At 30.2% G+C, this 12036-nt stretch overlaps 1 protein-coding gene across 1 annotated transcript in view; it reads right to left on the bottom strand.

Annotated features, from left to right (window-relative positions):
* LOC110027736 (ferredoxin-dependent glutamate synthase, chloroplastic-like) overlaps positions 1-12036 on the bottom strand; it is a 39111-nt gene that overhangs the window by 12563 nt on the left and 14512 nt on the right. Inside the window, exons 3-7 of the mRNA XM_020729312.1 lie at positions 10383-10478; positions 10097-10294; positions 9953-10027; positions 9688-9816; positions 9487-9585 (exon numbers count right to left, since the gene is read on the bottom strand). Coding sequence (XP_020584971.1) covers positions 9487-9585; positions 9688-9816; positions 9953-10027; positions 10097-10294; positions 10383-10478 — 597 coding nt within the window. The remainder of the gene's footprint in view (positions 1-9486; positions 9586-9687; positions 9817-9952; positions 10028-10096; positions 10295-10382; positions 10479-12036) is intronic.

Here is a 12036-nt window from a genome sequence, read left to right as displayed (position 1 = left end):
TGATCATATGTTTATTTAAATAATTGTTAATAGAGTGTTTTATTGAATCAAAATCAAATTTATTTAAATCCCGAAACTGAGGGAGTGGCATGAATTTCTTGTGCGAGGGAAAATGAATAATTGATAGCAACCAAAAGCTTACAAAGGTATGTTACAGTTTTTAATAAACTATTTAATGAATTTGATGTGTGTGTTTGTTAATTACATAATGGTAATAGAAAGTCAAATTAAAATAGGACCCTTTGAGCGAAGAACCATTAATTAGTACGATTGAGAGGCAAAAATTAACGACTTCATACAATAAGAAGGTAAATGTTGAGATTTTATTTTTAGCATGTAAATAATTGGTAATATAAATGTTTGTGTGAGACTTAAATCAATCAGGAATTGAAGACTGATAAATTCTTGAGATTTATGGAAGATGTGAATCATGACATTCAAAGAAGGATAAGGCAAATATTTACAAGTTTTAAGTGTTTCTTATATAAATTAGTTTAACTAAAAATGATCATTTCATATCAATAATTTAATGAATTAATTTTAGTGATTTAATTTACCAAATAGCTGAATTAAAGGACAATAGAGAATAAAAAAATTGTTTGTATTAGAGGAAGTGAAGTGAAGGGATGAGCTTTTTCAGAGATCATTTAAATCAAAGGTAAATAATTATTTTTTATTGTATTAAACTAAATATTTATTAAATAACTTCTTTATTAATTGGTTTAAAAATAAATACACTCATATCTTAAATTTTAAAGTTTGAAATATGTTTCACAAATAAAAGAAAAATAACTAAGATATGAAAGTACACTTTAAAGGATTTTTAATCGATATGAAATGATAAGTAAATAATTAAGTCATTCAATATTACCCCTAAAAAGTATTAAAATGTAATGTGATGTACCCGTGCACGATAAAAAAAATGATAAAAATGTACCTTCAGGTGCATTTAGGATACCTTCGGGTGCACTTTTTTTAGTATCTTTATATACATTTTTTAGGCTATTTTTGGATATGACCTTTAAAAATGTTAAAAATAATAAATATTTAAATTGAAACCAGAAGGGATAAAATTAAAGTAAAAGTTTAATTTTTATAAAGTAATGAATTACATTTCTTTTGGTCTCATGCATAACATTGACATAAAAATTAATACATATTAAGATTATAATTGATTATTAAGTTAAACTTACTGTTTAATTTAATGTTTTCTTTCAGGAGAAAAAAAAAAACTGTAAATTGATGCTTGACAGGAGAAACTTAATTTACAGAAGAAAGACCACAATTGTTAGATATTCTACTATGATATTGTGATTGAAGTTTTTTTTGCACTATTTTATTTTAGAAAGTGAAATCCCGTTGTGTTGATTTAAATGTTTTACTCGTTGTTAAATGATTTATATTCCCTTGCATATTTGTGGATTTTTTAATAAATTTTTATTATATTGCAAGATCTAAATCTAATGACAGTAAATTAAATCTTAATGTCGTCCAATTACAGTTCTTGACTTAATTAATTCTAAGTTATCATGCCGAGTTATAACAGTTCACATCTTCTCTAAATATTTCCTCTATAATTCATCTTATAATCAAATGATTAACCCTGAACAATTATTTTAAAACAACCGTGATTACATGTACTTCTAAGCGACAATAACGCAATGTAAAAAAACGATACGTAAGTTAGTTAAAAATACTATAAATAAAAAAAAGCATTAGACAATTTCCTTTTTCAGAAATGATTGTTTATGATAAATCATAATGTTTAATGCATTTTGTTATATCAGTAACTTGTCTATATCATTTTATATCTGTACAACAAACATATGAGCGCCGTCTAAAGTTGTATCAATGAATCACTATCAATCTTTTTTTCATTTACATGCACGATTATTTTAGTGTTTCCTTGATAATAGTATAAAAAGGTGAATTTCATCATAATCAAACATGTACATACAATCAGTATATACAGTCCATGTCATTGATATTTTTTTTCATTCAATTCTACTTTTAAATAATGCAAAACATTAGTATTTCTAAAATATCTATATTTATTACAATAATATAGCCAACATCTAAAAGAGCATAAATCAAAGTAAAAATGGTCCAATTATGTTTATATAACAATCAATGAATTAAGATTAAAAGAAACAAAAATTACAGTATTTGAGTATTCAGCTCAAACATTTCACCCTTAGTCCTTCAAGTGTTAACTTCTTCAATTGCAATCAAACACCTTTTATAACATATAAAATAATTTAATTTTATTATAAATTTGATTCTCTTAATATAAACCAATTAATGTTAAATAAATTATATTAGTAATTTAATATTATGTAGTTTGTCACAATATAACTATCATGATTTTTTGTTTATTCTAATTTGATTTATTATATTTTCATCATTAATACTCTCTAGAATCTGATGATTATTTATAAATAAAAATTTAAACCATATTACAAATTCATGAATAAACATTTTAAATTCTTCAAAATAATAGCTAGTATATTTTAAAAATAACTATTCTTTAACAATATAATCTTATTATTATTATTTATTAATAACTTAAATTTTTAGAAAAGCAAGTATCTCGTTAATAATTATTAGAGTACTGACCTTAAACTTTTTACCCTCATTCCATAAGCTGTAACTTCTTCAATTGCAATCGAACACCTACTATAACAAATAAAATAATTTAATTTAATTATAAATTTGAATCCCCTAATATAAACCAATTAATCTTAAATAAATTATATTAGTAATTTAATATTATGTAGTTTATCACAATATAACTATCACAATTTTTTGCTTTATTTTTTTCTTAGTTTGATTTATTATATTTTCATCATTAATAATCTCTATAATCTGATGATCAACTTTTGATAAAAAGTTCATCTGTATTATAAATTTATGAATTAAAATTTTAAAATCTTCAAAATAATACCTAGTATATTTATAAATTTAACTATTCTTCAACAATATAATCTTATTACTATTATTTATTAAATAACTTAAACTTAAAAAAAAAGTATCTCCTTAATATTTATTAGAAATTTGGTATTATATAATTTGAATTGAATTTAGCCAATTAAAACTAAATAAAATTACATTAGCTCTTCAAATTTGACGCGCGCTTGACCTCCTTCTTTTCTTCCTTTTCACATATCATTATTCCTTTTATGATTATATAATTTGATATAAATTTCTTAAATGTTATATTAGAGTTGTACGTTAATCATCTTATGACTCTTTCATCAAGATTGTATTATTTAATCATAATCCTTGTGCTCTGATACCACTTTTATCATGGTCTGACTTGGAGCTTGGAATTAACCAAAGTGTGGACAGATGGTTGGACGATTATCATCATGCTTTTCTATTTTCATTTTCTTTATCACTTGATCATCCAAAAACAAATAAAAGAGCAAGTAGTATAATTAAGTTTAACTCATTTCTAATTGTCCTCTTTTCTTATAAATATTTTCTTTATTACTCATCTTTTAATCAAATAACTACCCTAAAATATTAAATTAAAATAACAGCGAGCTACAAAAGTAGTAAGTACATCTACTTCTAAACTACAGTAACGTAACGGAAATGAAACAATATGCATACTAATAAAAATAACTATAAATCAATATAAAAACATTTGATAGTTTACTTTATCAGATATGATCATTCACAATAATAATAAAATAGAATCGGTGTAGGGATACATAGCTTTTCGGTTACGACAAAAGAGTCGTATCCCCTTTCGAATTATTGTAACTGAGAGATGAGAGGAAACCGTAGAAGGAAGTGAAAAAGATGATGACGGAGAAAGACCAGGCGTGTACTGTGTGAAGGAGGGAAAGGAAGAAGAAGAATGAGGAGTTAAATGAAGAAAAAGAAAATCTTTGTGACATGCTCGCGTGCAGAGATCAAAGGAAGAAATCTTTGATGTTGAGCCCTAGCCGATGGGAAGCTCTGCGTGTCCTACTCTGGCTTCAATCGCAGTCGAATAGGAAAAAAGAAAGGGGTTGATCTGCTTCGGTGCGGAGCACGCACAGAGAAAGAGGAAGGCATGTGGCTCTATTTTGTTGAGGGGAAGAAACTCACCTTCATGGGGAACTGTGAGCGCATTGAAATTGCAGCAGGAGGAGAAACATATAAGGTAAGTTAAGGCTTTAAAATTAAGTTATATATATATATATGTGTACGTGTATATATATATATATATATATATATATATATCATTTTCTATGGAGTGTGTGTTTAATAATAATATTGATGAAAAATTTTATTGAAATCAACACTTAAACAAATTTAATAATAATATTAATGAAAAATTTTATTGAAATCAACACTTAAACAAATAATGAATTCAGATTCGAAAAAGAAATTGGATGAGCACGCGAGTGAGGGAGGAGTTCAATTTGAGAAACTTAGAAGGTAAATATTAATGTTATATTTAGAACAAAAACTATATAATTCTTTATATTAGAGTTATTAATTTTTCATGTAATTATAAAGTATGTAGACGACTGATAAATTCTTGAGATTTGAGAAAGACATAATTTTAAGGTTAAAAGAGGCTAGTTTTTTTAATCATTTTTAAATACTCAAATAAGTTAACTATATTTAAGACTTTCTTCAAGATATGATTCTTATAGTCATATCCACTTTTAACTGATATAAGTGTCAGTCAAAGAAAGTAAAGTGAAGGCTTAAAGTTTTTTAGAGGTATTTTAAGTCAAGGTTAGTAAATATTTTCCTTTATGCATTAATTTAACATTTAATAATGAAATAATTACTTTATTAAATAGTTTAAAATAATTTTAAATCGATATGAAATGAAATAATCATCATACATGATTATCCCCAGATGGTACTGACAAGAGATAAGATTTACCCGTGCATGATAAAGGAAATGGTAAAAATGTACTTTCAGATATTATTTTTTTATGTTACCTTTAAGAACATTTTTTATAGTACCTTTTGGTATATTTTTTAGGCTACATTCGGATATGACAGTAAACATGTCAAGGCTCTTAAAAATTTTAAAAATGATAAATCCTTAAAGTGAAACAAAAAGAGAAAATTAAAGTGAAAGTTTACCGTTTTATAAAGTAATGAACTGTATTTTCTTTTGGTTATCCATGCATCACATTGACATAATAATTTAATACATATTAAGATTATAATTGCTCACTAAGTCATATATATTGTTGTATTTAATTTACTTTTAGGAAAAGTAAAGTTATAGGTTGATATCTAGTAAGAGAGACTTGATTTTTATAGGAGGACCGCTACTGCTAGGTATTTATAATGATAGTTCATTTGTACTATTTTTTTCAGATAGTGATATACCGTTATATACTAGTTTGAGATATCTTCAGATTATGTTGTTTTTGAATGTTTTGATTTTATTATACTCTAGGAATTTTAGGAATTTTAGTGGTTTATTTATATATTGACAGATTCTATAAATTTGTTGGTAGTTATTTAAATATTTTAACAATCCGACCATTGTACCTGACATAGTTAATTATAAGCTATTAGACTGAGCCGTAACATGGCGAAGCAGCTTTGTCGCCCTCACAAGCTCGATAGTGTCACATCATTTAGCTTCGATCGTTAGAGTCATCACCCTCGGCACTGGTCATCCTCTTTCCAAACAAAGGATCGCATATGATGATCGATTACTTGTGTGCCTTGTTCAAACTAGCATATGATCCCATCACTTCTTCCTCCTTTGAGTCGCTCACCGCTCAATCATTGCCTTCATACGTGTCAATCAGCCTCTCATCTATTCACGATCAGAGTCAACATCACCTTCTTCTTACTCTCTCTTCCTCTCGATGACAACTCTACTTTCTTCTCAAGATGTCAAAATTGTTCTCACTCTTCTTACTATGACATCTCTACTTTCTTCTCAAGATGTCAAAATTGTTCTCATTCAAAATGGGGGTTTTGTTTCTTCTTAAAAAAGAAGAAATGTTCACGCCTCTCCAACTCGATGCAACTCCTCCGCTGTAACAGTAATACTAACAGAGGTAATAATATCGGGCATGACATAAGGACCCCATGAAGATTCAACAAAGATACAATGAATCAAACCTTTTACTGCCCGCGGATTGCCAACCAGTATCTAGTAGAATTATGTTTCACTAACTTGTGTGGAGCTTCGCTTTCGCTAACTTGTGTGCAGCTTCGCTCTTATGGACCTCTATTAGCAACAATAATTAGTTGGCCCATGATGCACCATCTTCCATTTGCCCGCCCATGCCTTGCTAGCTGACAATTGACTGTCCGTGCTTCAACAACTTGTGTAGACAACTTGTGTAGTTGATTCAACCCTTCAATTATTTTGACTTAGTTTTTGTCGTGTAGCTTTTTTACACTAAGAATTCTACTGCACAACTAAAGACTCTAGTGACTTAGCATCATGTTAACAAAAAACCACATCAACCATTTACTTGGATACTTTTGATGTGCGCTCAAATTCAAAATTACTCCGCTTGAAAAGTTTAACTTAAAAATTTTATTGTATAAAAAGAACTAACACCAATCTAAAATTCTTAGATGATGTATAAGGATCGAAGAAAGGGGTAAGGAGGCTAAAGGAGAGAAACAAAGGGGAAATGCTCACCACAACTGAAATTCTAGAGCAACCAACAGATGTACAACAAATGTCAAGAGGAAGACAATTGGTATGGAGCGATTGTTGAAGGCATAAGAGGTCTTCAGATGACTAAGAAGATCCATGTTGGAGGCCAATATTTGGGAGTGGAAATGCCTAAACTATTGGATCCGAAGCACCTTAAAAGTCTCTCATAAGTGATGTGAGTGATCCCCCACAATATGACAATATGCCAAAGTATCATCCAAATATATGAATATGATTTTTTCGATGAATGCCAAAAAAATCTAGCAAATCAACTGCATGAAAATGCTCAATATATTAGATAAGTAAAAGGGCATGACTGTCCCATGGTCCATCCCTAGTTTTAAAAGTTATTTTTCACTCATCTCCTGATCTCATCTTGATCCAGTGATAGCCACTAATGTAAATTAGCCTTAGAAAAAAATGATAGCTCCATTTAACTAATCAAACAAATCATCCAAGCATAGAATAAGGAATCAACACTTATAGTGATTTTGTTTACAACCCTACTACCAATGCATATTAGTCAAGAGTCATCCTTATTTAACACAATCAGAGCTAAAACTATAAACTGGTTAGTACACTCGCAAATCAAACCTATAACCTACTTTTATTCGTACACAATAAATTACAACCAATAGGTAGGTCAATTTAAGAGAATTATTTTTGAAATGAAAACTATGACATGGTAAATCTCTTAGTGGTGGCAAACCAGGAGGTTAGACTGTTAGCCAGAACATCCTAAATCTTTTTTAGGAGTTGCACTATATCTAGTATTAATTCCTTGACACATTGCCATCAAGAACTACCAATGCTAATCCTACTTGTGCTCCTCTCAAGCTTAAAAAAAAGTGTATAACATCATAGTCTTAGATTTTGTGGTTGCTCATCAACTCGAACTTGTTCCAAGGTAAAGTATGATGCAATTACCAATCTTAATAAATATGTGCTCTTGTGGCCATCATGATGTGTACCATGGTTGGATTGCCATAAACAATACAATATAATGTAATAAGCATCATGGTTACCAATGTATTATGTAACTGGGTATTCAAATGCTTTCTATTCGTGAGGAAAGACGCAAGTCTCGAGAAGGCCTGGCATAAGCCTCACAGTTTGAAAATTGCACAAGTAAAAAAAAAGTTGTAAAAATGACACATTAGCATCATAACTTATGCAATTTCAGCATATTAAAATGTGACAAATTGAATTTATATGAAAAAATTAATGTGAATATGTAACTGCATAAACCTCACATTTCTAATTTGGAGATATTCAATAACTTAACTTGCATAAGCCTCACATTTTACTAAAAAATTCATTCCATCATTTGGAGATATTCAATAAACTTATCAAACTCATGATGTCAAACTCAGACAAGTTAATCTTCATTCCAAAGTTATCACCTCTTCTCTGAAATTCAGAGTGAAATCACTAGCACATTGGTTCTTCATCACTTTATTCAATAAACCTATCCAAACTCATGATGTCAAACTCAGACAAGTTAATTTTCATTCCAAAGTTATGACCTCTTCTCTGAAATTTAGAGTGAAATCACTAGCACATTGGTTCTTCATCACTAGAAAACTCCTTGTGGAATAAGTTGAATCTCATCTCGATCTGACGAGGCACCATTATGTTTATGTGTGATCTCTCCAGGTTGTTGGAGAATTTCTCTCTACATATCCTCTATTGTGAACCCTTGGACACCCCTTTGCATGTTTCTTTTTAGCGGCATTGTGTGTTTTGCCCATTTAAGGTTTCCAACAAAGATAGGAAGGGCGAATTTGGGGTGGCTAAAGATGGGAGGGTGAGGTTTTGGGGTTAAAAATATGCTTGAATAAATTGATTAGGTTATGAGATTTAGGTTTTAAAGTGAGGAATAATGCATCCCTAAAGATTTAGGATTTGGATGGCTCTAATAATACATGACAGTGATTTAGGATTCCCAGACAGTGTATAAAGATAGAAGTAAGAAGTAAAGAGGTTGTAAGATGAGAATCAAAGGGGAAACGATGACAATTGAGGATCTGGCTCAACTAGTTGTTAGATAGTAGCTGTCTACAATAAGACAACCGGTAGGGAGAAATTGCTGAATATGCAGGTCTTTGGATGTCGGGGAGAGTTTATCACCTAGACTCAAATCAGGTTACAAACACCACTGAAGAATAGCACAAAAATACAACACTCGAGCAAAGGAAAAATAGAGAAACCATTTGTTAGAGAAGCCATTGTTAATCGTAGCCCTATCCAAGAAAAAAGTCATCATTGTTGGTCTAGTGCTAAAAAAGGGTCAAAAAATATAATTATTTTGGATTTCTGAAAGTAATCCTGAAGTAGTCAAAGTTAAAAGTTTTTTTTTTTAAACCTAATTCATAAATATATGTAAACCTTCAATGTCCTGTGATATTTATATTCTGTCATCCTCATCATAAAAAAACTTTTCATATGTCTACTAAATAGATTCATTTTACCACTACATAGTCTCAAGTACATGAAGTCAAACTAGTGCATCAATAAAACTAGATAATACAAATTACATAAAAAAGGAGAAATCTAATGATAGAAAATGCTCACTAGTCTTTATCCTTTTATTACCTTTTGAAAAGAAAACAGCAAAATTATGGTTTAAAGCAAATTGGGAGCACGTAAGGAAAATAATTTCAACCAAACAATTACAATAATAATAATAATAAAATCTAAATTTGATCTGTGTCAACGTAAGGACAGGTAAGCACAGTAGCAATAATTCACATACTCATTTATGTAGAGATGGGGTGGGTGCTCCAAACCAAAAATGCTATCTTAGCATTAATTAACAATAGCAGAAATCTTCTCACCTCAGGATCAGATAGTATAAGATCATCTAAGACTGGACCATTTGTGTGGACATTCTGCTTCCTTATTTCAGTGCTGCTCCACTTTGGTAGGCCAACGCTCTAGACAACAACAGTAGTAAATTATGTTTTACCATGTACAACATGCACAGAAGGTTATAACTGTATTATATAATTTATATATATTCATTACACTAATTGTACCGATAAAATATAGCTGAGATCAATGTGTTGAGTCTTTGTTAAAGAGACTTGTCTTGGTCTCAACAATTCAGTTTTTCCAATTATGTCATCCATCTTCTCATAACCCAGCCGAGCCAAAGTGCCCCTCACCTAGTTAAACAACAGCTCATGAATTTTTCTCCAGAATGAAATAATAGGCTTGAGGGCAGACACCAACTGAAAAGTAAAGCATGCTAATTTGACATTTGAAAAAAAATGCTTGGTTAATGTCAACTTTCTAATTTACCTCCTCAGCAACATACAAGAAATAGTTGACGAGATCACCAGGAACACCAGGAAAACGAGCACGAAGCTCCTCTCTCTGAAATAACACCCAGAAAACTTATTTCGAATGTTATAAACAGAAAATAATAGAATTGCCCAATAGTACCTGACTTGCGACTCCAACTGGGCAGTTATTTGTGTGACAGATGCGTGCCATCACACAACCTGTTGCTATCATAGCTACAGACCCAAATCCATACTCATCAGCACCCATTGCTGCGGCTACAAGGACATCAAATCCACTCTTGAATCCACCATCAACCCGCAGGATAACCCTTTCTCTCAGTCCATTTTCGATGAGAATCTGCAAGGATATCATCAAATATCAGACAATATGAAGATTAATACATGGAATGTTATGTCATCAATAAAGATAAATTTCATAAGCCCACCTGATGTGTCTCTGTCAATCCAAGCTCCCATGGCCCACCAGCATGTTTAATAGAACTTACAGGACTAGCTCCAGTTCCTCCATCATGACCAGATATCTAACATAGAGAGAAAATGTACTGTGTTTATAAAAAATAACTCAATAATAAGAATAGAAAGGAATGAAGGTATCCTTCAAACACAAAACTCATAATCAAATGCAACAATATCCCAGCTGTTTAAACCCAATCACATTTCATTCTTCTTTATAGATGTATCAGGTGATAATTCTAATTTCACAAAATCTGTGTATAAATAAAAAAATAAAGGAAAAAAATGATCATAAAATAGCCATGAATGACCACAATGCCAACAAATAAATAAATTGCATGAAAGCTATCCAACAGATATACTGATAGACTTCCCCTAAAAGGGGAATCACCATTCACCAAACAAATAAAATTTGATGCTATCAACATCAAATTTAGGATCAAAATCATTCATTCTTTTAATATCATTAAAACAAGGAATGCATGAAAATAAAAATTTTTTGTTTGATCGCCAATTGTATACATAAAAAAAATCATAATGAATAACAAAAATTGCATAACGAGATAATTGTAATTTCAGGTTGCAAGGAATTTCAAATGGCATGGTAACAAATACATGGGATGTTGATGATATCTTGCTAAAAATTAATAGTTTTAACTAGTGAAACACAAGAAAAAATAGAATTTTAAAGAGGCTTCTATGTGCCATGCGAACATACTTGCATATATACTTGATTAATCATTAAATCATCAAAGAAAATAGTGAAACTTGATCCATATATACTTTTTATGACATATACACAATCAAAAGTGTGATACAAAGTATGAAGTTTATATGAAGTGGACCATCCGTAAACCAAATTGAATGACTATTATAATCTTAGGAGAAATGTCTACTTTTTTTTTCTTTCCTTTTGAGTGTGTATGCATTTGCATGTGTTTTCAAAAGCACTTCGTTGCACTGCGACACACTTTGTGAAGTGGAGCACTCGGTGTGCAATATAGCTACAATTATAAGCACATACTAGAAACTCATCAGGATCCCCACTAATTGTTATGACCCGGCCAAAAGGTTTGAAATTTTCAAAGCGGGAATAAACGGTTGGACGATGAAAATCAAACTTTTCTATTTTCATTTTCTATATCTAATAATTAATCATCCCAATAAATAAATGAATAACAACTACATAAAAAGAATTAAAAAAAATACAATTAAATCTATCTTATTTCAAGTTGCCCACATTTTTATAAACATCTTTAAACAAAAACTTAAACCTACAAAAGTTAATTTAAAACAACAGTAAAGTACAAAAGCGAGTACTTTTTCAAACTATAGTAATGTAACGAAAGACAAACAAAATAAATGCCAATTAAGTATATCAAATCACTGTAAAGGAAATAAACAATACCTAGTATTCAAAATCTAGAAGTACCGCACAAAAAACTTATCCATATCTATGTCTTATCGTTTAAAACTGTTATAGGACCACCGTCTAAACATAACCTAACACCCCCCTGGTCGATACGTACCTCATCGACACACCAGGGTGCATAACAAGTTCACTATTGTCTGAGATGAAAATGTACCTACATACTACTAGCTGATATTCTTTCATATGCACAGCGG

The sequence above is a fragment of the Phalaenopsis equestris genome, unplaced genomic scaffold (assembly GCF_001263595.1).
Source record: "Phalaenopsis equestris unplaced genomic scaffold, ASM126359v1 Scaffold000002, whole genome shotgun sequence".
NCBI lineage: Eukaryota > Viridiplantae > Streptophyta > Magnoliopsida > Asparagales > Orchidaceae > Phalaenopsis > Phalaenopsis equestris.
This window is presented reverse-complemented; position numbering and strand designations above follow the sequence as displayed.